Source organism: Camelina sativa, chromosome 10 (genome assembly GCF_030686135.1).
Source record: "Camelina sativa cultivar CO46 ecotype springtype chromosome 10, ASM3068613v1".
Lineage (NCBI taxonomy): Eukaryota > Viridiplantae > Streptophyta > Magnoliopsida > Brassicales > Brassicaceae > Camelina > Camelina sativa.
In genome coordinates this window covers 4,835,337-4,860,313 of record NC_141889.1, presented here as the reverse complement: position 1 = coordinate 4,860,313, position 24,977 = coordinate 4,835,337, and the positions used below count along the sequence as shown (strand labels likewise).

Genomic DNA, 24,977 nt, shown 5'->3' with positions numbered 1-24,977 from the left:
AGAGGAAAATGCATATGGACCATGTTATAAGCATTTATTTACTTCCACATGGCATATGCAGTAGACTAGTAGTATCAAATTTTCTATTCTGTGTTCATTATGAAGAATGCAACACAACATTTGAAAGTACCCTCAATATAAAGTTCAATTGACGAACACAAACATCTTTTCAAAAGATTATGTATAGTTGATTGAAATTGAGTTCCTACCCCTATACACCAGAATTGTAAAAAAAAATTAAGTGTATGTGATTTAACAAGACAATGATTAAAGTCATGATTCCATAGTTAATCAATCTTAAAGATCCTAATCATGGGTTTTAATTTTATATGTAATCAAATAATATGGTTATTTGTTAGAATGTAATCAAGAAGAGATCAAGGATGATATATTTTACTAGATTTTCAAGTAACTCAATGTCAAGTGTATTTGTGGTTATCAAAATTATATTAGTTGAATTAATAAACAGTAAAATCGTTATTCATCAATCGATGATCGTCACAGTCACAGCTTATTATTTCCTTAAAAAGCCAATTAAGCTACATTCAAGCCGGCTTGACTCCTATATATTACCAGATTACCCCTACTGTCATCCGTAGGGGACCGGTCTCTTATGGTGTTAACCGATGGGTAATAACGTAATCTCACAATAGCCAATTCCCATTGCCGATCAAAAACAGCAAGCAACGAACGCGCGGTTCGTCTCGATCCCGTCCTCTCCATGGCTGTTACAGGGACGTCGTTGGATTTCGATTTCAAGCTTTTCACGTACTCATTGGAACGATCCAATCTCAGGAGTCTCTGATTTCGTGAGATAGTTGTGTAAACTGAGGGGTGGGAATTGTAATTTGCTAAGCGATTTTGGATTCAAGGTACGAGGTTTTTTTTTTTTTTTTTTTTTTGAGATTCTCGACTTCAATCATTTGAAGTTTGATCTGGGTTCTAGAATTCTAATTCTATGTGTTGCCCTTTGTTTAACCTTGCTTAATTGAAAGATGCTTGACTTCGTCTCGTGAAGTTCGTTTGTTTTTTTGTTTTTTTTTTGTTTTTTGTTTGGATTCAGTTCTCTCTATTAGGGTTTTCTTGTGTTAGAGCTTTGAAATTTGATTAATTCTAGTTTAATTGGGCGTTTTGTGGTAATTGAAGTTCGATTGTGGTAAAAACACGAGTTTTTAGGAGAAAGGGGTCAGTTCAATTTTTTCTACTTTTTTGCTTGGAAAAGTAAATCTCTTTGAAGTTTTGAGACATCTTAGTCTCATAATTTGAGTCGGCAATGCAGCTAAGCTGTGAAGATGACGTTTAAAGGAATTATCTTTCCTTCTTTGTATTTGACTGTATTGGTGATTTGACTGTCTAATTTTCTTCTGTGCTTTGACGATTTAAGTTTAAGAATAGGTGTGAAATTGGAAGATCTTAGTTAGAGAAAGACAGGACAGTTCCATGTTAGATTTGTTTGGATACCATCTCTATTCCCACTTAATTAAGAACTTCTCCCCTTTTTTGTACTTTAGCTAAATTGGTAGTTTCACTTTGTTCCCTTGTTGGTTTAAGCTCTTCTGTTGGGTTCGTTAGTTGCTTCATTGTAGAAGAAAGTAATATTTGCTGTTATCGCTCTGAGCATGATCCCGGAAGTTTCTGGCTTTATGAAGCAAATATTATATGCAAAGATAATGTGAAGAACCCAAAGTACTCCGGAACCAAATTTATATGTTCTTGTGTTTCTATAAATGTATAGATTTGAGAAAATATAAATGCTTTTTAAAGACTAGGTTAGTACAAATGCAATGGTCATGTATACTCCTTAGTCTCTGCTTACAATCTGTTTTTCTCGCAATTTCATTCTCGTGGTAAATTCTTCTGGGGGCTTGTCGTGAAGATTTTGATTCCATTTGTTACTTTGCAGGTAAAACAATTCGACAGCTGAGGATTAAGCATTTATGTGCTGCAACTCTGCAAGCTTGTCATGTACCACTGTGTGTATATTTTTTATAATTAAAACAGTGGAGTTACGAAAGCTAAGGGAATGTCAGCACCTGGGAAGTTTGATTATTCTTCTGGTGGGCCAGATAGGACTTTATACAGGTCCAGTTTAGCTTCACAAATGGAAAGATCTAGTAGCTTCCGCGAGACGATGGAACATCCTGTCTCATCTTCTCACCCGAGCATGTTGAGGAGCACTTCACCAATAGCACAAACCGATGTAACAAATTTTTTTCAGTGTTTACGTTTTGATCCTAAGGTGGTTGCCGCAGATCACAAGTCTATTCGTCAAGGTGACTTTAAGCGTCATGTGAATATTGCTCTTGGGATTCAAGGAGATGAATCTCCAAGCACAACGCTGAAAGGGAAGTTAATTCCATCTCCTATACCAGAAGAGATAAAGAGACTAAAGGCTGGTCTGCGCGAAAACAACGTGAAGGCCAGGTAGTTTATTACGATAAGTCAATAAATCTTCTTCGCGGCTCTGTTTACCTAATTGAATTTTTACTGTCGCAGGGAGCGTGTCAAAATTTTCAATGAAGCTTCTTCTGTATTTAACAAGTTTTTTCCGAGTGTACCTACAAAGAAAAGGTCTCGACCAGAAGGTTTTTCTAATGACCGCTCTGGTGATCGCTTGGCTTTAGGGCCAGGTATGGTCAAAATGGGAATTCAAGGTCAGACTCTGCCTGGTTGTTTTGAGCTTGACCAGCAGAAGCTGGAAGAACGACCTAAAAGTGGTGCGTTGAATAAGCGGACACGTACTTCCATGGTAATTCCTGATTTTTGTTTGACAACAACATACTTTAGTTTGTAATCCGTATGGAGTTGTTTTCACCAAAATATAGATTCATAATTTTGCTGAACAGACCTTTTGTTTCATGATGTAGTCTTCTATAGGTGCATATGTTGTTTGGTGATAATTTTGGCATGTTATCCTAGAAAATGCTGGATACGGTAGTAGTGGAAATCTTAGATAGAAAATTCTTCATTTAAGATAATTGTGTTTCCCTTGCCTTTAAAACAAAAAATGATAATTGTGTTTCCAAAATCTAATGCATGTGAATGTTATCTTCAAGCCAGGATAGAGAACATAGCATTACTCTTGTTAGATCTACATAATTTCTCCATCGCGTTTTCTTTTCTTATATGTTTATTTTGTTTGACCGTAAAAACCTTCCGATACACTGGGTGTTATTTTGATTTCGATTCGAAATTCTGAAATCATCTGGTAATTAGTTATTTATAATTTGTTACTAATTGATAAGTGTGAATTCAAATGTTTTAATGTTGCTATTGTGTGATTCAGATGGATGTTCGAAGTAACGCTATTGTTCGACAATCAGCTGCTGTAGACAGGGATAAAGACACAATGAGGCTGGCAAATCACAATGCAGTTCAGGGTGAAGATCGATCTTTAATTGGTATTGATGGTTGGGAAAAGACGAAAATGAAGAAAAAACGATCTGGCATCAAAACAGATGGTCCTTCTAGTTTGGCTTCAAATAAAGCTGTTGATGGTTACAGGGACTTGAAACAGGGCATACCAAAATCAGCTGGTGATGCCCGATCGAGATTGAATGGTGACTCAAACATGTTAAGGTGTGGCCTACTGTATTTGATCATAATTTTTTTTTGGTTCAGTCAGCTATTAGATCCATTTTCTGGAGTTTATTAGGAAAATATTCACAAATGGGATCTCGCATAATTAAATATATAGCTATTTGTTTCCTATGTAAAAGGATTAGATTGGTTCTGGTAACATTGGATAGATGGGCCTTTACGCTCCTAAGAACTTCTGTATGTTGGAGATGCAACAACAGTGTCTTCTGTTTATTACCACAGTTTTGTTTTATGGTGCTTTTGTAAACCAAAGCGCATTAATCCATTCGCTTGGTTTATGGAATTGCGATTGATGGCTGAGAATCTGCTGAATATCTGTTTAGTTCCTGTTTGTTTGAGCAATCTGCCGAAAATCTGTTTAGTTCCTGTCTGATTGAGCAGTCTTTGATGGTCATTCAATTGGTAAATGTTTCCTGTTTTAATTACTTGTGCAGACATGGGGCAGTGAATGGTGCTGTTCCATATGGGAGATCTGATAACCTCTCTCAGCAGACAGGCTTGGCAGCGCGTTCCTTGCTCTCCAGGGATTCCGATCACAATTCATTGTACAATGAGAAGAGGGAACGAGCTGCTGGTTTAGATAAGGAAAGGGTGAATCTCAGGGCTGTCAACAAGTATGTGTTAACAAACTTACAATCTTAACCACGCCTGTCAAATTTTTCTTCTGATCGCATTTGTCAATATTTTTTAGCTTCTATTCTGCCTGATGATTCTTTATATTCTTGTTACTCTCTGCTGGGTCTTTGCAGGTCCAATATTCATGATGAATCCAATTCTTCAAGTCCGACTTCAAACCCAAAAATGAGTGCTTCAGTACGTGGTCCAAGATCAGGTTCAGGACTGCCGCCAAAACTTTCTCCGGTTGTCCATAACACTCCCTCTCCAAGTGATTGGGATATTTCTGGATGTACAAACAAACCTCCATTGTTGTCTGGGGTTCCCAGTCGCAAGCGCATGACATCAAATCGGTCTTCATCACCACCTGTCACTCAATGGGCCAGTCAAAGACCACAAAAGATATCCCGTGTTGCAAGGAGAACGAACTTGGTCCCCATTGTTTCAAGCAATGATGACATTCCTTCATCAGATAACATGTCAGATGTTGGTGGTAGTGAAACAAGTTTTGGATTTTATAGGCGCTCGCCTGCGGCTTCTCCACAAATGAAATTAAAAGGTGAAAATAGCTTGTCTACAACAGCTTTATCAGGAAGTGAAGAATTTAGCCCCCCTGAGATCAAATCTAAAGACAAGGGAAAGCAATCTGATGAGGTCAATGGGAAAACTTCTCAGAATGTTCCTAAAGTCTCCATCCCTGGTTTACAATCGAGAAAAAACAAGCTTGTCTCTGGAGAAGAGCTTGGGGATGGTGTGAGGAGACAAGGAAGGACAGGCCGTGGCTTTGCTTCAACAAGGTCTGTCAACCCAATGGGAGTGATGAAACATGGAACAGCAAAACAACTTCGCAGCGCAAGAAATAGTTCTGACAAGAATGAAAGGTAGAAAATCCTGTTTCTGGTATTTGAGAAGTGTTTGGGTTTCATGAGGCTTATTTCCTATTTTTTTCATATGGTCTCTGCAGCAGGGCAGGTCGTCCACCCACTAGGAAACTCTCTGACCGCAAGGCATACAAACGTCAGAAAAATACAGCGATAAATGCTACAACACTAGATTTTCTTGGTAAAATAAGTTCAACTGATCAGAATTGTTCTTTGGCAGGATCGATTATTCCTTTGTTTATGTTTTTTTTAATTGTTCCAGATGATGGGCATGAGGAGCTACTAGCTGCTGTTAACTCGGCTATAAACTTTGGTAAGTGTTCATGATTCTATATATGTTTTTTTTTTGCAGAATTGTTTTATCAAGAATAATTGGTTTGGTTCTTTAATGCAGCTCAGAATTTTCCAAGCTCGTTCTGGAAGCAAATGGAGCGCTACTTTTGCTTTATATCTGATGCACAAATCAATTTCGTGAAACAGCAGGTAGTTTTCCTGCATTTCATAAGACAGTTATACCGTTCAGATCTTATATATAGAGAATGTGACAGATACTTTGTATGTGTCTCTATGCATATTGCTTGAATGTTGTATACTACTTGCGCTCTACGTCCTGCATAGGAATATAGTGGGGGTAGGAGTTAAATGTGCTGCAGGGATTGCTATGTTGCAGATTTCTAATTTACGTAAGACTAGCAAGAATTTCATTATCTGGTATGTATATATATATTAGTTTCATTGGTCCCAAGGTATTTAGACTCACTGGGTAGGGAAAAAACTAAAAAAATATGAAATTTGGTAGGAAATGTGTATAGCGTTGTAGTATTACGTGATCTGATGATACGGAGATTTTTTTTTTCACAGACGTGTATGCTCTTTATGAGATGTTTTCCCACAGTTTTGTAAAGACAATTACAGCTCCAATATGCTGACTCTTCATAATAGATAAATGTCATAACCATTTTCTCTCTCAGGGCGAACTCTCCCCCATGGGTACCACACCTGGTGGGACATCTTCAGAGTTTGATAATCGTGAAATATTTGCTGAGGAACTTGCATCTAGCAACGTAGATTCTAAAGCAGCCCCCCTTTATCATAGATTGCTATCAGCTCTAATTTCAGAGGACTCAACCAATGTGAATGAAGATTTACAGTTTGATGGATTTGAAGCCGATGTTGAGTCAGAATTCAGTGTTTTGAATCATATGGTGGAGTTCAATGGTTATAGGAGTGATAGACTGGAATTTGATGAGCTAGAAGATGATGTGTCTGTTATCCCACTCAAGGGTGTTAATAGCTCAAGCCACCATGTGAATGGAAGATTTTCAGATCATTTTTCCATGGACTTCTCAGACATTCAATATGAAAATTTGGGGATAGATGAGAAAATTTATATGGAAGCTCAATCTATTGGAATTTGCTTGGATCCTATGGTATATTCTCCACGAATTCTGTTACTTCAGGAAATGCTGCTATGATATTGGATTTGGAATCGGATTGCTATAGTTCCTAGCAGGTTGATGTGTTGTTATTGTGTTTTCATGCAGCCTAGTATTTCAAACGTGGAGGATGAAGGAATTGTTGATGACATCAAAACGTTAGAAGTGGCTATCTGTGAGGTGGTATGTTCTCTTGAATTGTTATCTTCGTTTTAAAAACAATATGACCTGGCAATTATGATATTTTTGTCGCTTCTGGTTTATTTTGGCCATTTTTCATGTTTTACGTGTTGAGGAAAAAGCTTCAACTGTGTTCTCAAGATAGCTAACTTTGTGATGTTTTTTATCTTAAAATTGAAGGGTTCTAAGAAGAAAGAGATGTTGAATCGGCTACTAAAGCCTGCCCTAGAAATGAAAGAACTTCAGGAGAAGTATGAACTTGTCTTTCTTCCGCTTTTCTTGCTCGCCTTTAATGATCTACACTGTGATCTGACGGTTTTGTTCTGATATTTTTCTCTTACATAGGGAGTTTGAGTGGCTCGGTTATGAAAAACTCATTGAAATGGCATATGAAAAGAGCAAGGTAAATTCCTTTTTCTCCTCAAGGGGTTCACATTGTTTCGCTATTGCTCCTTCGTCCTGTTCGCTTTTCTGATTTATACCAAGTTCATGTTCTGATTATTATATACGGATTATATTTTGCAGGCAAGTCGGCGTCACCACTCCGCAAGTGTAAAGAGTTCGGCTAACAAGATATCAAAGCAGGCCGCATTTGCTTTTGTGAAAAGGACGCTTGAAAGATGTCGTCAATTCGAAGAGACAGGCAAAAGTTGCTTTAGTGAGTCCACGTTTAAGAATATCATCATTGCCGGGTTGACACAACTTGAAGATAATTCCACGGACAAGGAAGATATCCTATCAGCTACGAGTATGATATCGTTTTTGCCTTACAGAACTGTGAACTATGTTTTCGAATCCACAAACTCTCTGTTAATTTGAACCTCTCTTTTTTTCTCTGGCAGCACCCATGGGATCGCAACCAAGCTCATCACTGGTATTGCCAATGACGCAGAGCACGGAGAATCATGCCAATTCTTCTGAAAATGCCTTATGGGAAGGCAAAGATGAAACTATGTGGTCAAATAGAATGAAGAAGAGGGAATTGCTGCTTGATGATGTGGGTGGGGCACCACTTTCAAGCAGTACGAAAGGAAAGAGAAGTGAGAGGGACAGAGATGGAAAAGGGCAGGCTTCTTCGTCAAGAGGCGGGGGCACTAACAAGATCGGTCGGCCTGCACTTGTAAATGCCAAGGGTGAACGGAAATCAAAAACAAAACCGAGGCAGAAAACAACAGCGATATTTTCTACTTCTGTCAGTATCGTGGAGCAAACCAGAACATCATTGCCCAAACCAACTAACAGCAACAACAGCGGGTATAGTAACTTGGAGACACTAGATGAGTCAGAGCCTCTTGACCTATCTCACCTGCAGATACCAGACGGTTTAGGTGGTCCAGATGATTTTGATACACAAGCTGGAGATCTAAGCTCATGGTTGAACATCGATGACGATGCATTACCAGATACTGATGATCTCCTTGGACTTCAAATACCCATGGATGATCTTTCAGACTTAAACATGATGGTATAAGCTCCCTCTCTTTTATTTCTGTATAGTCTCGTTTGTTATACCATTAGCGATGAAGAAAGATAAAAGGCAAAGGGTAAAAAAGTTTTGGTCCCCTGAAAGAATAACCCAAGTCACCAGAATCGGTTATTCGGGTTGGCTACACAGCAAACTAGGCAATATAGATTCTGATTCTTTTTCTTCATCATCTTCATCTTTAGGGTTCTTTCTTTGTCTTTCTTATAGTTCGAATTAAGAGGGGTGGTGAAACTGTTTTTGTTTATTGGTAACTGGGTGTTGGATTTGGCTCCGGCTGTTAAGATAGGTCCGGTAGTTAAAAACTTCAGGTGAGGAAAACGAGTGTAGTGATATATAGTTAAGTTGGCAGGTCTTCTTTCTCTTCTTCGTCTATTTTAATCCTTTGGCATTTTGTAGCTTTTTTTTATAACCTCAGAACCGTTATTATTGCCTCTGTACATACACATTTTATGTTCCTTAATAAAAATTTCAGCTTTTAGTGCAAGAAAACAGTATATGTTAACATGTTTGTCAATAGTATTTATTTACAAGTCACTAAAGTTTACTGACCTCGTACAATTTATGTATTGAATAATTTGGAGTTTATATCAAAATTGAATCAAATTCAGAAGAACATTACGAAATATGAAACTAAACTAAAATAATGACTTGTATATTTGAATTTCACTCTATTTTCTCCCTTATATGTAATAAATCTCAACGTAGAAGGAAAAATAAATAAATGAAAAAGGACCAATAAAAGGACAAATAAAACAATGACTTGTGGAAACATTTCTTCGAAAAATGTTTTCATCTTTCTTTAGATATGAGAGTGAGAGTTGCGTTAATAGCATTACGGTTGGTTTTGGACACAGCTTGCTTTAACGTTACGGTTGGAGACGCTCTAACACTTCGTCGCTGCTGCTCAATGACAAGCTCACTCGCGAACCACTCTAGTTTCTCTGAATTGCTCATTTCTCCTATCCTTTTGCTTCCGAACAAAACCGATTCCACATTGTTTTGCTTCAACATCTCATCAGCGATCTCCGTCAGTTTCTTCACATTCTCCGCCCTTGGATCCGTGTCCACGTTCGGTCCACAAGCTCCTAGTCGGGATCCGTTCGCCTGCTGCACCACAATATATTTTTCTAATGATTTTTTCATCCACAAATGCAAAATACCAAAAACACACACAAACAAACAAAAAAAATCCAAACCTGAATGCGAACGTAATTACTACTCCGGTAAGGCCCAAAGCCCATAGCAACAGCCTGATCAACAAACTCAGCAGATCCATCACCAGAGATCCTCGCCATGGGCCGAGCCCATTCTTTAACCCGCCAATTCTTAACCTGCTCGTAATCATAATTCACTTCAAAAAGCTGACCAGTCCCAAGCGACAACACCAACAAATCCTCCACTCCTTTCACCGCCGGAAACTCCTGTTTGTTATGAAACACGTGCGTTATCGCCGCCGCCGTCGGATTACTCATCGCTAGACCACCACCAACCGCGACGCACCGTGTTTTACCGTCGACGGAACACGTGCGAACCGGATCAAACGTCCCCGGCTCCGCCCACGTGGCTCGGCAGATATCTCGGAGACGGAAATCGAAACTGTCGCTCTCGAGCGCGTCGGCACGTGAGAATAGAAACGGCGCCGTGCTTGAGAGATCGTAGCAAGAGATGAGGATTGGTTTGAGTGTGTCTTTAAGCGTTAGATCAGCGAACGATGCTTTCATGGCTTTTTCTAGCTTCGCCGTTGCGGCGGTTACCGAAGACGAACCGGATCCGGATCCGGATCTCATGACCCGTTTAATCGCCGCTCCGGCTCCTCCTCTTCCGCTTCCGCCGCCTGATCTGTAGAAACCTTCGGCGTTGTCTACGAGGAACTTCCAAGTATCCTCCGCTTTGAAAATGGGGCGGTTACCGTCTCTTGTCGCGAACATCATCGCCGAGAATACTCCGCCGACTCCTGATCCGGCGGCGACGTCGAAGTAATCGGCGATTCGAGCGTTTGGATCGCCGGATTTCTCTTTGAGCATTTGTTCCAAATAGATTAGGGATTTTCCCGCCAAAAGACCTCTCATGCCGCCACCGTCGATGCTCAACACGCAGATCCTTCCTCTAGGACTTCTGAACGACGAAGACGGCGTTCCAGGGAGAACGACGCCGTTGGGAGTCAACGGAGATCTAGGAGAAGGACCTGCCTCGGAATCACCGGGTCGTAGTGGACTACGAGGTATCCATAGTAGCCTTGGGTCTTCGTATCCGAAGAGAAACCTGCTTTCGAGAATCGAGAAGATCTCGTAACTGAGCTTATCATCGGAATCGGTGATCGGTTCGCGAGATCGAGTCGTTGACAACGTCGGACTGGTTTGAGGTTTCTCGTAATGGCCAGGAGTGTTGGGAGCTGTGTGGTTGACAAAATGCTTCTTCTTCCCTTTGGAGGAAACTGACAATGGCGGCGGCTTATCGTAGCGCCGATTCATAATCGTTAGAGAGGGAGAAGTTAGCTAATTTGTACACAAACCTTGGAATTGAAGCTTCGACAATGTAAGTATGAAAAGGTGGTTTAGGAAGACGTGTGCAAAAAATTTTAAAAATAGAATTTGATTTTTGTGAGTTTTATGTGAACCAGTTGCCTATGTTAGCAATGACATGGCTAAGCACTACTCGTGTGTCTCCCAAAAGGTCTCCTACCCACGTCCGACGCCGTCTCCAGCAAATTGATTTTTCTATTTCTTCTTCTTGTTTATATGATTGAGTAAACATGTCTATTACTTTATTTTAAACAAAACAGTTTATTGGTTTGCGGCAGATACACCAAATAAAATCCACTCACATTTTAAGTATTGGATGAATTTTATCTGAGTGCAATCTGAATACCAGTTCTCATATTTTCGTATCATCACCAATGATTGTACAGTTGATAAATGAAAGCTTTTCTTAATAGACGAGAAGAAAAGAGAATGAAGTCAATTTTCGGAATATTAGAATACAGATTATTCTTCTATTTCCCATAACGATTTCAATCTAAAAATATTACAAAATATGAATTCCAATTGCAAAAAATTTCAATAAACACTCATTTGCTTATATATCTAGAATCTTAAAATACATCATATAAATATATCTAATATATATATGACAAGAGCATTTTTTTCACTGGAAGTTAACACAAGAAATTTCAGATGATAACAGGAACCAGATGGTGATACTATAATGTCTCCCTGTTGTTTAAACGGAGAACGTACCAGACAGATTCCCAAGTGTTGCAAGAGGTGATCCTGCATCTGTGAAGTAGGACGCGAGATTGATCCCCGAGTAGTCATATTTGTTCAAGAAAGGATGTTCCTGAATTTTTTTGACCCAGAGGATGATTCAACACTTGAATGGATAGAAAACCATAGTTCACTTTTGATCCAGATGATGATTCAACATTTGAATTGATGAAAAAGATGCAAAAGAGATTTTATAAGAAAAAAACAAACCATTAGTTCCTTAGCAGAGCTACGACTGTTCGGATCCTTCTGCAAACTGAAAGAGAGTATAGTGTAGAATATAAAGTTAGTATGTAATCCCGGTAAAAGAGCTGCTGTTTTTGTTTTTGAGAAATTACCATGTGGAGATGAATGAAGATAACTCAGGGGAGAAACTTCCTGAAGGAAGAGCAGGTGGCGGTTGGTCAACAATGGCTTCCATCAACTCGAAAACACTGGTCCATGTTTCCTCTTGATTGGGAGGTGCATAAGGGAATTTTCCTGTTGCACACTCGAGCACTACTAATCCCAAGCTCCATATATCACTTTTATTACCGTACTTGTTTCCAACAATTCTCTCTGGCTGCAAAATTGCAAAATTGAGTCTCAATTTTTAACCGCTGAAAAGGGTTTCAAACTAGTCAATGCTCAAACTAGACAAACAAGATACTTACAGACATATAATTGTAAGTCCCCACAAATGTGTTTGCTAAACCTGCGGTGTTTGTCATAACGGTACTCACACCAAAGTCAGTTATTTTGACTTCTCCTCTGTGGTTGATCAACAGATTTGATGGTTTCAAGTCACGGTGGATGATATGCCTATCGTGATGAAGATAGATCAGTCCTTGGAGCACCTGTATTAAGTTGACAGATTCGAGAAAATCACATCAATCAACCGATTCAGGAAGGTATGGGGTTCCAGTGTTTTTTGTATTGCTTACTTGTCTAAAGATGGCAGAAAGATAGGACTCAGGAATGGCTTTAACTGATTTGAGAAAGTCTGCTAGAGATCCTCCGTCCATGTACTCCAAAATTAGTGAGATTGCGCCATTGTCGTAAAATGATTGGTACGAGTTAACAAGATATGGACACTGTGACGATTGATTTATTTTCAACTCCTGTGCAATTGCCTTGCGGATTGCTTCATCGATATTTAGTTGAATCACCTACTTATACCGCATAAGAGTCATGCAAGAAAGAGAATAATAAGGAATAAGATTCAGTTGAAAATAGAAAGTTCACAGTGAAAAGGCAAGGGAGACAAAAAAGGAGAAACAGGTTCTCCCATCCATAGACAGTGATAAACACGAGATAAAAGGAAAACATCACAAAACGAAATCTGCACAAATGTAGTAGTTTGTAAACAATGATTTCACCTTGTAGTAATTCAGAAACAAAACAGCTTTAGATAAAGAAAAGATTAGTTGTTATCATGGATCACATAGCATAGACAATTGAAAAAAAAGACCCAGAACTACTTTGAATGGATTCAAAAGAGCTTTGTAATTCTCCAAACACAGAACAAAAAGAGAGAGCAAATTAGCTCATCATATACATAGAATATGAAGATGGTTAACGAATGAGTGTACCTTCAAGGCAAAAAACTGGCCAGTCCATTTGTGTTGAACCAACTGAACAACACCACTGCTTCCTTTGCCAATGAATTTAACCATATCCAAATCCGACAAGCTCAGCTGATCATCAGCTGGCTTAATTGGAGACAGCTGAAAAAAAAACAGTTGCAACAAAACAGATTACAAAAGCAACCAAAGAAGACGTGAGCTTAAAACTGTGTGAATTCCCTGAGTTCTCTCTATCCAAAACTATAGTAATGATCTTAAAAAAGTTTCTACTAATGATCAGATCCACAAACCACATCACATTATTTCACGCATTCCACCTAACCTAAAGCTCCGCAAATTCTTCATGCACTGTAAAATCAGTACCTAGAAAAAAAGAGATAGAGAGAGAGACAGAGAGAGGGAGACTTACGACTTCAGGCTCCAACTGAGAGATGATTCGAACTCCATCTTTGTTAACTCGCAGATCTCCATCCTTAAACGTACCGCTCTGCGTCCTACAGAGAGACCACAAAACCCTAAGTTCCCTCCACTAACACATAAATCAGAGACATTTCCGCACACAACAAAATACATCTCTAAATCAATCCATTAGATAGATCCATGGAGCAAAGAGATTGAAATATACAGGAATTTGGTAATTGATTGCTCGCCAGCTACAGGGATTGCGAGCTTCAGATTATTGCTAAATCCACCTTTCTTCATCGTCTTCTTCCTTTCTTTTTTTTTTCCTTTTTTTTTTTTTTTTGTTTTTTTTGTTTTGTCTTTCTCGACTGAGTCATTTTATATACTAAAGTTAATACAGTTTTAAGCATAATCAACTTACTTACTTTTCCGCAAGAAATTGGAAAAAAGGTAGCCATTAATAATTACTTTAGTCAAAGCACATGCTCACGACGTTGACCAAACGACTTCTCCATTTCCTTGTTTTTCTTTTTCGGTTTTCCTTGACCGAAATGTTTAAAATCCACATTTTAACCGGACACAAACCGGTTTAATTTAGTTATTTCTCTGTTAGACATTAACAGTTTGGATTTTGGGCAATCCCACTACAACAGAACGTTAAACAATTTGCAATTTGGCACCGATCTTTTCGTTTGATTAAATACCATTTACATTAATTTAACAAAATCCTTTTACCACAAAAAAAAGTTTGTTTACTTGCAAGTTACAAATAATCACACGAAAAGAAAAAAACTTCGAATAAAGTAATGTATCTATCAATTAACACCACTGTCTGTCATCTATACTTTCATGTCTACTCTCTAACCAACAAGAACATGCTGTGTTATTCAACATTGTCTATATATCACATGGTGCAAACTCTTATGAACCTACTATAGAAATTAGCCACAGAGGCTCAACATAGGATTTCACCAAACATATGATGATATCGCGAGGGAGGCAATGATCACCAGGTTTATTATTCATATCTCCATCATGTTGAAAGAGAATTTCGACAGCAGCTTGGGAATTTGCGATATGATCGGCCCATAAGTCTGCAATATGCATGAATCACACGGGGATTAAATACAAATACAATGCTTGATTTGACTGATCCTATAGTTGCAGACCAGGACCATCGCTTTTCAAAGTTCACAATGAGGTAAAGGAAATGCAAGTCAGATTGCTACATACCTTTTCATCTTCATGAAGTTGGCACAACGGAACAGCAAGGAGTTTGAAGTTTTTTGGGACGACAAACTGCTGATGTACCGGTAATCTAACAAGAAAAAGCTTTGAGCATTCCTGAAAAAAAAAAGATGAGGATAGAGCAGAGCTTTTAAGTATATATATGCGCATATCTTCAAAAGTCTCAAACTTTATAACCATGGAACTAAACTAACCTTTGGATGCTTCACATTGGGCGGCAAGAAAGGATACATCAAAGTCTCAAAGTTGGGTCTCCACCACATTCCAATGCATTCTCCTACCTACAACAATCTTTTAACATTAGAGAGACCATACTTAATCCGGAAACAATCATTCAGAACAAAACACTTACCTCCAAACCCGGAACAAGGACGTTTTCATTAACTGAAAGCTTTGATGCTAGTTTCCGTTTCAGACCTTGAATATCTAAGTAGGTTTAATACAGAGAATGATTGAGAGAATTGGATACAGAGAATCTATGCATAGAGAGAGGTAAGAAAACAGTAAAGCAAACCTGATTCTCCAGGTCTTAAACGACCACCAGGAAGCTTGAAGATGGAGTTTCTATATTGAAGAAGCAATACATGAGGATGCTTAAACAACTCAACCTAATGATATGTGTGTCCCAACACAACGATAGCTATTAGTTAATAATCCTTTCAAAGTAAACTTTTCAAAATCCCTAATTTTGATATCAACTGTAAATTTTACCAGAAGAACAGCTTCAACACAAGTCCTCAATCCATGAGCAGCATAACTTCAACAAAAAAAAAACAAAAGGAAGACAATTTTAGCTACAATAAGAAAAACCCAGATCATCAGAATCATACGAAAACGGTAAAAAAAAAAAAAAAACTGTAAATTACTTCGATTTCAATCTGATGACTCGATCAGAGATAATCTCGTCCTTGACGGTAAGAGCGTCTCGTGAACCAAAGTAGTAGCTGCTTAGTGGGTATAAATCAACCATCAATTCATGAACGGTATGGTTTCGTCTCGTCGTCGTGTTCTCTTCGCTTGTCTCCATATCTAAAGCTCGAGCTTCTTCACCCATCTTTTTCCCCAGAAAAATCAAAGATAGACTTCGAACGATTAAATTAAAAATAACAGAGAGATCAAAAAGAGAGAAGAAGAAGCAAGAAGAGTGAAGAAGGTGTCGTAGTCGGATCACTGCGACGTGGCAGTTCTCGAGAGTTCTTCTCCGCAAAACAGTACTACTACTATTTTAGCTGACGCCGGCGGGAGAGTGAGGAAGAAGAGAGTTAATAGGCCTCTCTCTTATGATATTAATGGGCCTATAAAAGACGGCACGATGTTTTAAGCATTCTATTGTTTTAAACTACTAAAAACGACGCAACTTTCTATTTTCTAACTAGAAAACGAGAATCAAAGTCTCTGTCTCAAATTCGGGTCTTTTCGCTTCATCTTGAGGGAACACAGTAAAAAGAAGAAGAACAAAAAAAAACCTAAAAAGAGGATGAAGCTCGCAGGTCTCAAATCGATCGAGAACGCTCACGAAGATTCCGTCTGGGCGGCGACTTGGGTTCCGGCGACGGAAGATCGACTGGCGTTGCTTCTGACTGGATCTCTAGACGAGACGGTGAAGTTATGGAGACCGGACGAGCTGGATCTTGTGCGGACTAATACTGGACACTCGTTGGGAGTAGCAGCTGTGGCGGCGCATCCTTCTGGGATTATTGCAGCGTCTTCTTCGCTCGATAGCTTTGTCCGCGTCTTCGATGTTGATACTAATGCTACTATTGCTGTTTTGGAAGCTCCTCCTTCTGAGGTTTGGGGAATGCAGTTTGAGCCTAAGGTAATTGACTTTCTTATATAAATCCCTAGAACTCGATGATATTGCCTCCAAATTTTAGGGTTTTGAAGGATTTGGGTTGTTTGTTTTGTGGTTCAAGAATTCGATTCCTTAATTGTAAATTTTTACTTCTTAGCTGCTAGTTATGTTTCTCCTGGTCTATATAACAATGCTTGGAAACTAGTTGAATTACTAAGAATCAGATAGGGTCATCTACTGTAGTCGAAAACAGATCTAGATCATCTTCTGATTTTTCATAATCTTATGACCATGGTAGCATAAGAATTGTGTATTAGTGCTTTGTTGAAAATTCTTGATTTGGTATGATTGTATAATTTAATCAAAACTGGTGATGATTAATGCAATGATCTCTTTCAATAACTCTGGCTATTTACCTTTGCTGGTTGGTGGCAAGTCCTTTTCAATCAGAGTACTGTAACTTATTGAGTTATATTACTTAATATACAGCTTCAGGATTAGTTTGCAGTGGAGTTTTAATTTGCTTTTAAGCTGGTCTTCCATGATTTAATCATCACTCTTCAGAATGATGCTCTTCTGCTAAGTGCTAACATAGTATTTTACATGTTCCTAGGGTACAATCCTTGCTGTTGCTGGTGGAAGTAGTGCCTCGGTCAAGCTTTGGGACACTGCAAGCTGGAGATTAATCTCAACTCTATCAATCCCACGCCCAGAAGCACCAAAACCTTCTGATAAATCCAGCAGCAAGAAATTCGTTCTCTCGGTGGCTTGGTCTCCTAACGGGAAACGGCTTGCTTGTGGTTCAATGGATGGCACGATATGTGTATTTGATGTTGACCGTTCAAAGCTTCTTCACGAGCTAGAAGGTCATAATATGCCTGTAAGGTCCCTTGTGTTCTCCCCTGTAGACCCAAGAGTTCTCTTCTCCGGATCAGATGATGGGCATGTGAACATGCACGATGCAGAAGGGAAAACGCTGTTAGGATCCATGTCAGGGCACACAAGCTGGGTGCTCAGTGTTGATGCTAGCCCAGACGGTGGAGCCATAGCAACTGGCTCGAGCGATAGAACTGTGAGGCTATGGGATCTTAAGATGAGAGCTGCAATCCAGACAATGAGCAATCACAATGACCAGGTTTGGTCTGTGGCGTTTAGACCTCCGGGTGGAACTGGTGTCCGGGCTGGTAGACTCGCTAGTGTCTCTGACGACAAGAGTGTATCACTCTATGATTACTCATGAACAATCCTATTTTTTCTTTTATGCATTCTCCAAGACGCATCTAGTTTCCGCAGTTTTTATGTAAACACTAGTTGTATCAATGTAATTGCAACAGGTTTTTGTTGGTATAAGATTTTGATCGGAAACATTAGATTTATAACTCCTTTACATAGAAAAAAATTCAAACTTTGCCTCAGAACTTACTTATTGGAAAACTGATAAACATATTAAAAGATAACAGAAAGATGAGGAGACTGGAGAGTTTGAAGAGTACACAAACAAACGGCTAAAAGTTTCCAGAAAAGACAAAACAGCTAAAGATTAAGGTCTCTCTCTTATGACGTAAGTGTATTACTCCCTAAGTAACTCTTGAGAACATCCATAACAGCTCCGAAATCTGCTTTCACTTCAACAGGAGGATTGGAGAATCTGCAAGCCATGTCAGGGATGGCATTGGAGTGATAATCAATCTTAGACTGTGTAAACTTCAACCCATGAGCAGTACTCACAACCACGGTTCTATCAGTCGGTGCAATCACTCCTTGGTTCCTCAGCTTGAACAGAGCAGTAAGAGCTACACCTGTATGTGGACAGATAAACATTCCGGTCGAATCCGCTTGAGCCATTGCATCCATCAGCTCCTCCTCCGTGGCTTCTTCTACAATACCGTTGCACTTCTTGAGAGCGTACACAGCCCTATCGATGGAGACAGGGTCACCGATCTGAATCGCAGAGGCAAAGGTGGTACTTGCAGTCATGGGCTTGAAATCCTTCCAGCCAGACTTGTAGTGCAAGTAAAGAGGATTAGCATTAGCTGCTTGTGCGCAGACCATCCTCGGGATCCTATCAACAAGTCCCAGTTCTTGACACATCTTGAATCCTTTGTAAAAGGCGTAAATGTTTCCTAGATTACCTCCAGGAACAATGACCCAATCAGGAACTTGCCAATCAAACTGCTGCAGAATCTCAATAGCTGCAGTTTTCTGACCTTCTAACCTCAAACTATTCAACGAATTGGCCAAATAAATCGGCAATTCCGCAGTTATCTCTCTAATGAGCTTCATACACCCATCAAAATCAGTGTCAATACTCAAAACAAACGCACCATTAGCTATAGGCTGCACCAGCTGAGCCATAGAGATCTTGTTCGCTGGTAAGAACACAATCGAAGGGATTCCAGCGGAAGCACAGTAAGCAGAGAGAGCAGCTGAGGTATCTCCGGTGGAAGCACATCCAACACCAACCACAGGTCGCTTCATCTTTCTCAGGCGATTAACTTGACTAACCAAAACAGTCATTCCAAGATCCTTGAAACTTCCTGTATGACTAATCCCACAGTGTTTCACCCACAGATCGTTCATCCCTAGAAACTGTTTACCAAACCTCTCAGCCCAGAACAGATTCGAGTTTCCTTCAAAGGCCGAAACGATGTCGTCGTCGTCGATCTCAGGAAGAACCCACTCTTTCTTCGACCATACACCCGATCCATACGGCCAAGTGCTTTTGCCAACACGCGAATCGAAGAGATCTCGCCAGTACGCTCCATCGAATCGCTTCAAAGCCTCCATATCGTGCTCGACATCAAGCAAACCACCGGAGCGGCTACGGTACACGATCTCGTCGAGGGAGTAAGACTCGGTGGATCCAGGAGCCGCATTGAAAGGAACGTATTTAGCTGAAAACGGATTCACGGCGGTGGAACGGTTACGACGAGCCTCGTCTCGAATGTTATCTTCGGTACGGTGAGGCTTAATGACGACTGTCTCGATCGGGGATTTGTTGTTGTTTCCATCGGCGGTACAGGAGACGACAACGGGGCGGTAACGGAGGAAGGAGGGTGAGCGATGGTGGTGGTGGCGGCGGATGGGGTCTTGTTTAGGGTTTAGGGAAGATACAGAGGCGTGGAAGAGACAAGAGGAAGCCATTTTTTTATTTTTTTGAAGAGATAGAAAGAGAGAAATGAGAAGTGAGATGCGGCTGAGGATTTTGAGTAGAGAGACACACGAGAGAGAGAGAGAGACACATACAAAGTTCAGATTAATTTGGGATTATATTATAAACAAATTAAACCGGAAATGTTTTAAACCGGGCGATTCGGTTTAAACTTTTAGGTCTATCTATATAATGTGGCGTATAGATCTTTTGGGCCCAAAAATATCTGGGGATCCCTTTCCGTATATAGCCGCAATTGATTCTTTGATTCTTTATATTTTATCACGTTTGCTTTTTTAGCTGATAAAACATAAGATTGACCACAGACAGACAAAGGTAGTGGTTACATTTGACCCCAAACAAAACAATAAAGTGGAACATCATAATTTTTTTTACACCAGAATCACGTTTATGAATAAATTTTACACCAGAATCACGTTTTTGAAAGAACACTATCATGATTTAGATTGTAACTCTACTAGTATATCTGAATTTTGGACGACTAAAACAGTGAAATAGCATGTGTGAATTGGCCAGATTTATTATAAAGACTCGGAATCTCGGATTGAACCTAATTACCATGATACTAAAATACTGCATCCAGATGAATGTTGATGGAAAATGAACCAGTTACATCTGTATGTAAATAAATCTGACTAAAACTGTCACAGACTCAAATTTTATTTTAACAAGAGGAGCGAGAAAGCTAGAAGGGACTCAACCTCAACTCAACTCCTATAAAAACTACACAAGAGAGAAAACAAGTCAATCATTTGCTTACAAGCAATAAAAAACATCTCTATACATTGAGTAGGAGAGAGAGATCCAAAAGGGGACACTAAACAGGCGGTATGTTTGAGAAGGAGAAACCTTTGTATCCTTTGTAAGCGTAATACGCGATCCGCGTATAGTAAAACCCCGGGATGAATAGAAGACACCCCAAGACGATGAAGAAAATCCCTGTTTCCACCATCAAAAAAAAAAAGAAACAAACAGAGAGAGAATGGATTTGTCATTACTTTAGCTCAATGCCCAAATCACATATTTAAAAACTAAGAATGATGATAGGCCACTGATGCAATGATGAGAACGAAACGAACTAGTTCTGGCAATACTAATAAAATGGCAAATCAAACGAAATCAAGTTTTTAAGTATGGTGCAGATACTTTGCTTTCACATTGCGTTGGGGATGTGCGAACTTCATCAAAAGAGTTACAACCCAGTGAAAGAAGAGTAAACTAACAAGTTTTAAAGCAAAACTCATGTCTATGTTACACACAGAGGTTTCTTTCTATTGGCAAAAATCAATCAGAGTATTTATGCGATCTAAGAAATTATGGACTTCAGTGAATATATGTCTGTTATAAACGAGTTCTCCCCGGAAGTTTACTAAACAGTGCTAATTCTAAGAATGAAATCAAACCAAATGCCTTTGGAAAGATTCTATAAAGTGTTGTGTGTATTCATCCAAATCTTCAGAACACACAGAGAATAAAAAAAAGGCCAAAGTGAAACGAAATTAGACACCATAGTAGCTCACAAGAGCACTTGCAACAATCTATTTTATCAGCTTAATCACCTAAAAATTCTTATGTAACTTCTTTTTTCAAATCAAAACATTTCCTAAACAATCAAATTTTTGCTTTCTGAATCTCTCTCAAACTTAAAAATTAACAAGTCCTCCAGAATCTCACGAATTTTCCATTTCTACACACCTACACTGGATCAGATAAGCTTTAAGGAACCAAGAGAAGCACGAAAACAAAATGGATTGCAAATGGGGGAATTAAATGGACAAAGAGAAATCGTACCGTGGCCTCGATCACCGCCAACTCGATTATACGCCATAAAGAAGCCGGAGACAATTCCTAGGGTTCCGAACACGAGTAGAGCCACCGCGAGTGCGATCTCCTTAACCGGCGGTCGGTTATTGACGGTGTATGAACTCTCTATCATAATGTCCTCGTCCGTTATCGAGAACGCATGGTCGACGTACGCCATTTTACACAGCTCGCTCCCCGGATCAAAGATCAATGGGATCGAAACGATCTAGAAGAAGAGCAGATTCTATTGCGTGAAATTGCAGAAGATCCAGAGCTCGAGAAAAAAAAACAAAAAACGAAATCGTTACTGTTTGTGTTTGCTTTTAGGTCTTTCTTCAGATGTTGATGAGTCTCTCTTGTTGCGACGGTGACGGGATCAGTTTGGTGCAATTTAATTGATTTTTTTTCTGTCGTGAAATCTACTCAACGTACGGTTCACTGCCGGATCTATTTATTATCTAGATGCCAAGACTACGCGTTGTTTGATTTTTCCTTGTCTCATACAAACAAAACGGCAGAACGTGCGAGTTTTGTAACAAATCAGAATAACCAAAAGTGGACCAAAACAAATCAGAATATACTCTCTTAATTGTTATCTATATTTGTTCTCTATTTTGATGACGATGACATGATGAATTTACAAATTTTCAAGAGATTCAGGTCGAGAAACCAAACCCACAGACAGAAATCAAAGAGATTTTTGGGGAGGATAGAGTTTCCAGAGAGCAACAGTTGCATCATCAGATGCAGACGCCATCAGCTCACAGTCAGGAGAGTAGGATACCGCGTTGCACTGCAAACAAACACATGAAAGCATCAAATACTAATATTCAGACTGTTGTTGATATGAGAGTTCAGAGTAATAATACTAATATACAAAGTCTGAGACTGAGAAATATTCACATACCGTTGCTCGGTGGTACTTTAGTATAGCTAGAGCATTTCCTTTGCGGTAGTTATAGACCCTTACTCTGTTTCCAAATATATGTAACAAACAGAATAAGAGCTTTTAGTCCTCACTCCATTATAGTTAAAACTAGTTGAAAGATGGATGGAAAGCGTTTTGGAGGCCAAATCTTGATAATAACAACTGATTCAACGCTGAGAAATTAATGCTAACCTGTGGTCCCAACCAGCCGTGGCTGCAATTTTCCCATCGGGTCGGATTGAGGTGCCCGATACACCAGGCCTTTCCAAAGTAATCTCTTTTCTCATTGTACAAGAACCCTTAACACATATAACAACAACATTCATAGAATGGGTATCAGACTATAGCTTTATAGTGAGATCACACAAGTGCATCCTCTCTGGCAGATGTCAAACTTACAGTTGAATGGTTGAGATTATACATCACAATTTTGTCATCTGCCCCTGCTGAGATACCTCCATCACATGATGATGCAACACTAAGACTTAAAACTGCATAAAGAAGACAATAAATAAAGTGAAAAAAAGCAGGAACAACAATTTTTTTTTAAAAAAAAAATCGAATATAGAGGATGGGAATAAGACCTGGCTCTGAATGAAACTTCACACTTGTTAGGGGAATCTTAGCATTGCGTATATCCCAAAGCAGCGTGGAACCATCCTCATAACTGCATAAGTTTGGTATACACCACCCATAATAAGAACAAAGTATAAAAATCTAGGGTATTGCCTTTCTAGATTAATTTAAATTTAAAACAGCTTTGGAAAGAGAGCATACCCAGCTAAGACTTGTAAGAAACCCTGTGATTCAGGAGGGCAAAATAATTGAACAGCCATACACATTCCTGCAGATGACCAATTTACCATCCCCCTTAATAAGAGCCTTTTAAGCAAAGTTCAAAGGTGAACTGATCAATGCATGCTAGTTTTCATTATATTATTGATGAAAAAACATCAATTTTAACAAGAAATGTAATTATGAAAGATCTCATAGAAAGAACAAGATGAGCTTGTACCTCTTCCTTTGGTAGCATCATTAGGGGAATTGTCAGGGCTGGCTTGAGGAAGTTGTATGATCTTGTCTCCGGTATTGAGATCCCATACCTCTACCTTTATGGATGAACCAAATCAGAAGAATGGAAACAGGAAACCAAAGAATCAAAAAACCAAAAAACCAAAAAAAGCGAGAAGAAAGAATCTGAAGGTTGTCCAAAACAACTAATTTTATGCTTTTCTAGTTACCTCAGTAGGTTGCTCCCCTGCTACTGCTACATAAGTGGTACCTTCGGCATGATCTCGACCTGATATTGTCAAATTCATGGTAAATCTGAAGGTGTTCAAATTAATGGAGACCAACGATTGTACATTTTCACATTGACAAACTGTATGGCATCAGTTCAGGCCGAAACCATTATCAGGAACAAAGAATTTCCAGCCAACCTAAGTAAAACATACCCTGAAGCAAACCAGAGTCATCAACAGAACTTTCACTTTCATCTGTAGATTGAACATCACGTGTGTCTCCAGCATCCGGCTCGTTAGAATCTTCTGACTGACCTCCAGCATCTTTAATAAGAGAAGTCTTAGGCTTTTTAACAAGAGAGAAGTTGCAAAAATGATAGGCGCTTGTATTGAGTATAAGTAATGGGTCTCTGCAAAGCATTTGACGAGAATCATTGGTTATAGTTCAATAGCAACACAGTGCCTAAACAGTAGAAAAAGGGAGAGAATCATATCCACCTTGATAGACCACCATCTTCAATATCCCAACACTTAACAGTTCCATCTCTGCCTTGGCTATAACCATAACAGTAACTAGTTTCAGGTTTTCCGGAAATAGATCATCGAGTATAAAAAAGCATTATTGCTTCCATTTACCTGATAATCTTGTTCTCTCCTAACCAGGGACTAGCTGCTACAGCTAAAACCCCATGTGCTCTACTATGTGCCCTACAAGTCAGAAACAGAACACTGAGGTATCTATAACAAGGAGGATAGTTCATTATGACAAAGCAATGAATTTGAAAATCAAAATCACAAACCAAGCAGAAGAAACTGCACGATGCTGAAGGGTATCCCAAATCCTCAACTCTCCATCAGCTGAACTGGAGAAAGAAAGTTTCAATTTTGCACCAAATCATCAAAAAAAAAACACATGACTCGAGAATTGAGCTCAAGTGGGAGAAGACTAATATACCCAGTGAAAAGCAGAGATTTTGATGGATGGAACGAAACGTCCATAACCGAGTGACGGTGCCCTCTAAGCACCGCCACCGGATCAGGCGGTGGTCTCTTGCTCATCTCCGTTGTAGCTTCTACACTAAACCAAAACCTTGTTATAGAGAAGAACACACAACTCAATCGAATCCAAGTCCCAGACTATGACAAGAGCAACAACGAGAAAGAGAAAAGCCTTAAAAACTACGTGTCGTTTAATATTAACTTCGTTTTCCTAAAAACGGCAGAACGTGCTATCTTACTTTAACGAGACGGTAAAACAAATATTAATATCCATCCGACGGATAACAATATCCAAGTTTCCAAACAAACTAACAAACTCTCAAACTGCTTCTTCAAAACAAAAAGGAGAGTGAAGAGCCAATTCTG

At 39.3% G+C, this 24,977-nt stretch overlaps 7 protein-coding genes and 1 pseudogene across 14 annotated transcripts; 2 read left to right on the top strand and 6 right to left on the bottom strand.

Moving 5' to 3' along the window:
* Positions 1-418: 418 nt before the first annotated feature.
* Positions 419-8,687, top strand: LOC104720069 (uncharacterized). 4 transcript variants are annotated; one of them, XM_087469607.1, is made up of 15 exons: positions 419-872; positions 1,904-2,424; positions 2,497-2,749; positions 3,287-3,579; positions 4,035-4,214; positions 4,350-5,096; positions 5,180-5,277; positions 5,359-5,409; positions 5,491-5,579; positions 6,068-6,526; positions 6,641-6,712; positions 6,893-6,963; positions 7,058-7,115; positions 7,238-7,460; positions 7,555-8,687. In XM_087469607.1, the coding sequence occupies exons 2-15, from the start codon at positions 2,024-2,026 to the stop codon at positions 8,181-8,183; spliced, it is 3,624 nt and encodes a 1,207-aa protein (XP_087325733.1). In that variant the 5' UTR covers positions 419-872; positions 1,904-2,023; the 3' UTR covers positions 8,184-8,687. The 4 variants fall into 4 exon arrangements, with proteins under 4 accessions (XP_087325733.1, XP_087325731.1, XP_087325732.1 ...); XM_087469605.1 differs by having other exon boundaries at positions 480-872; positions 6,641-6,715; XM_087469606.1 differs by having other exon boundaries at positions 598-872; positions 5,183-5,277; positions 6,641-6,715.
* Positions 8,688-8,821: 134 nt separating this feature from the next.
* On the bottom strand, positions 8,822-11,035 carry LOC104717219 (patatin-like protein 8). 2 transcript variants are annotated; one of them, XM_010434762.3, is made up of 2 exons: positions 9,395-11,035; positions 8,822-9,305 (listed from the first exon to the last, which is right to left on the bottom strand). In XM_010434762.3, the coding sequence occupies exons 1-2, from the start codon at positions 10,667-10,669 to the stop codon at positions 8,988-8,990; spliced, it is 1,593 nt and encodes a 530-aa protein (XP_010433064.2). In that variant the 5' UTR covers positions 10,670-11,035; the 3' UTR covers positions 8,822-8,987. The 2 variants fall into 2 exon arrangements, with proteins under 2 accessions (XP_010433064.2, XP_087325735.1); XM_087469609.1 differs by having other exon boundaries at positions 8,822-9,302.
* Positions 11,036-11,168: 133 nt separating this feature from the next.
* On the bottom strand, positions 11,169-13,857 carry LOC104717218 (mitogen-activated protein kinase kinase 2). The gene is made up of 8 exons (XM_010434761.3): positions 13,652-13,857; positions 13,436-13,520; positions 13,033-13,167; positions 12,385-12,609; positions 12,115-12,297; positions 11,800-12,023; positions 11,672-11,717; positions 11,169-11,534 (listed from the first exon to the last, which is right to left on the bottom strand). Exons 1-8 carry the CDS (start codon positions 13,726-13,728, stop codon positions 11,418-11,420), a joined length of 1,092 nt encoding a protein of 363 aa, XP_010433063.2. The 5' UTR covers positions 13,729-13,857; the 3' UTR covers positions 11,169-11,417.
* A 256-nt stretch (positions 13,858-14,113) lies between these two features.
* LOC104717217 (pre-mRNA cleavage factor Im 25 kDa subunit 1) lies at positions 14,114-16,015 on the bottom strand. Of its 2 annotated transcripts, none has more exons than XM_010434759.3 (7): positions 15,543-16,015; positions 15,388-15,433; positions 15,191-15,284; positions 15,029-15,102; positions 14,871-14,957; positions 14,662-14,772; positions 14,114-14,522 (listed from the first exon to the last, which is right to left on the bottom strand). In XM_010434759.3, exons 1-7 carry the CDS (start codon positions 15,728-15,730, stop codon positions 14,451-14,453), a joined length of 672 nt encoding a protein of 223 aa, XP_010433061.1. In that variant the 5' UTR covers positions 15,731-16,015; the 3' UTR covers positions 14,114-14,450. The 2 variants fall into 2 exon arrangements, with proteins under 2 accessions (XP_010433061.1, XP_010433062.1); XM_010434760.3 differs by having other exon boundaries at positions 15,029-15,093; positions 15,543-15,971.
* A 108-nt stretch (positions 16,016-16,123) lies between these two features.
* On the top strand, positions 16,124-17,844 carry LOC104717216 (WD repeat-containing protein VIP3). Its single transcript, XM_010434758.3, has 2 exons — positions 16,124-16,492; positions 17,082-17,844. Exons 1-2 carry the CDS (start codon positions 16,154-16,156, stop codon positions 17,706-17,708), a joined length of 966 nt encoding a protein of 321 aa, XP_010433060.1. The 5' UTR covers positions 16,124-16,153; the 3' UTR covers positions 17,709-17,844.
* LOC104717215 (threonine synthase 1, chloroplastic pseudogene) lies at positions 17,804-19,772 on the bottom strand (annotated as a pseudogene). Its single transcript, XR_015568756.1, has one exon. The product of XR_015568756.1 is annotated as a threonine synthase 1, chloroplastic pseudogene (transcript).
* Positions 19,773-20,184: 412 nt separating this feature from the next.
* LOC147935808 (uncharacterized) lies at positions 20,185-21,876 on the bottom strand. 2 transcript variants are annotated; one of them, XM_087469613.1, is made up of 3 exons: positions 21,752-21,876; positions 21,432-21,669; positions 20,185-20,579 (listed from the first exon to the last, which is right to left on the bottom strand). In XM_087469613.1, the coding sequence occupies exons 2-3, from the start codon at positions 21,619-21,621 to the stop codon at positions 20,458-20,460; spliced, it is 312 nt and encodes a 103-aa protein (XP_087325739.1). In that variant the 5' UTR covers positions 21,622-21,669; positions 21,752-21,876; the 3' UTR covers positions 20,185-20,457. The 2 variants fall into 2 exon arrangements, with proteins under 2 accessions (XP_087325739.1, XP_087325738.1); XM_087469612.1 differs by having other exon boundaries at positions 21,432-21,756.
* A 95-nt stretch (positions 21,877-21,971) lies between these two features.
* LOC104717212 (protein DECREASED SIZE EXCLUSION LIMIT 1) lies at positions 21,972-24,928 on the bottom strand. The gene is made up of 13 exons (XM_087469610.1): positions 24,568-24,928; positions 24,413-24,475; positions 24,249-24,320; positions 24,111-24,167; positions 23,826-24,022; positions 23,613-23,671; positions 23,387-23,480; positions 23,149-23,215; positions 22,956-23,038; positions 22,771-22,862; positions 22,564-22,670; positions 22,351-22,414; positions 21,972-22,236 (listed from the first exon to the last, which is right to left on the bottom strand). The coding sequence occupies exons 1-13, from the start codon at positions 24,669-24,671 to the stop codon at positions 22,132-22,134; spliced, it is 1,164 nt and encodes a 387-aa protein (XP_087325736.1). The 5' UTR covers positions 24,672-24,928; the 3' UTR covers positions 21,972-22,131.
* Positions 24,929-24,977: the final 49 nt, after the last annotated feature.

Excerpts from the sequence above, each read along its gene's own strand:
- LOC104720069 (XM_087469605.1), top strand. The coding sequence starts at position 2,024 with ATGTCAGCACCTGGGAAGTTTGATTATTCTTCTGGTGGGCCAGATAGG. Across the intron at positions 4,215-4,349 it reads AATCTCAGGGCTGTCAACAA|GTCCAATATTCATGATGAAT; the intron begins GTATGTGTTAAC and ends GGGTCTTTGCAG. Across the intron at positions 7,461-7,554 it reads AGATATCCTATCAGCTACGA|CACCCATGGGATCGCAACCA; the intron begins GTATGATATCGT and ends TTTCTCTGGCAG.
- LOC104717219 (XM_010434762.3), bottom strand. The coding sequence starts at position 10,669 with ATGAATCGGCGCTACGATAAGCCGCCGCCATTGTCAGTTTCCTCCAAA. Across the intron at positions 9,306-9,394 it reads GTAATTACGTTCGCATTCAG|CAGGCGAACGGATCCCGACT; the intron begins GTTTGGATTTTT and ends ATTGTGGTGCAG.
- LOC104717218 (XM_010434761.3), bottom strand. The coding sequence starts at position 13,728 with ATGAAGAAAGGTGGATTTAGCAATAATCTGAAGCTCGCAATCCCTGTA. Across the intron at positions 13,168-13,435 it reads CTCAGTTGGAGCCTGAAGTC|CTGTCTCCAATTAAGCCAGC; the intron begins GTAAGTCTCCCT and ends TTTTTTTTTCAG. Across the intron at positions 11,535-11,671 it reads GCTCTGCTAAGGAACTAATG|GAACATCCTTTCTTGAACAA; the intron begins GTTTGTTTTTTT and ends AAAAAAATTCAG.
- LOC104717217 (XM_010434759.3), bottom strand. The coding sequence starts at position 15,730 with ATGGGTGAAGAAGCTCGAGCTTTAGATATGGAGACAAGCGAAGAGAAC. Across the intron at positions 15,103-15,190 it reads TTTAAGACCTGGAGAATCAG|ATATTCAAGGTCTGAAACGG; the intron begins GTTTGCTTTACT and ends AAACCTACTTAG. Across the intron at positions 14,523-14,661 it reads AACTTCATGAAGATGAAAAG|ACTTATGGGCCGATCATATC; the intron begins GTATGTAGCAAT and ends TGCATATTGCAG.
- LOC104717216 (XM_010434758.3), top strand. The coding sequence starts at position 16,154 with ATGAAGCTCGCAGGTCTCAAATCGATCGAGAACGCTCACGAAGATTCC. Across the intron at positions 16,493-17,081 it reads GAATGCAGTTTGAGCCTAAG|GGTACAATCCTTGCTGTTGC; the intron begins GTAATTGACTTT and ends ACATGTTCCTAG.
- LOC147935808 (XM_087469613.1), bottom strand. The coding sequence starts at position 21,621 with ATGGCGTACGTCGACCATGCGTTCTCGATAACGGACGAGGACATTATG. Across the intron at positions 20,580-21,431 it reads TGGCGGTGATCGAGGCCACG|GGATTTTCTTCATCGTCTTG; the intron begins GTACGATTTCTC and ends TGGTGGAAACAG.
- LOC104717212 (XM_087469610.1), bottom strand. The coding sequence starts at position 24,671 with ATGAGCAAGAGACCACCGCCTGATCCGGTGGCGGTGCTTAGAGGGCAC. Across the intron at positions 24,023-24,110 it reads GAAGATGGTGGTCTATCAAG|AGACCCATTACTTATACTCA; the intron begins GTGGATATGATT and ends AATGCTTTGCAG. Across the intron at positions 23,039-23,148 it reads TTCTTACAAGTCTTAGCTGG|TTATGAGGATGGTTCCACGC; the intron begins GTATGCTCTCTT and ends AAACTTATGCAG.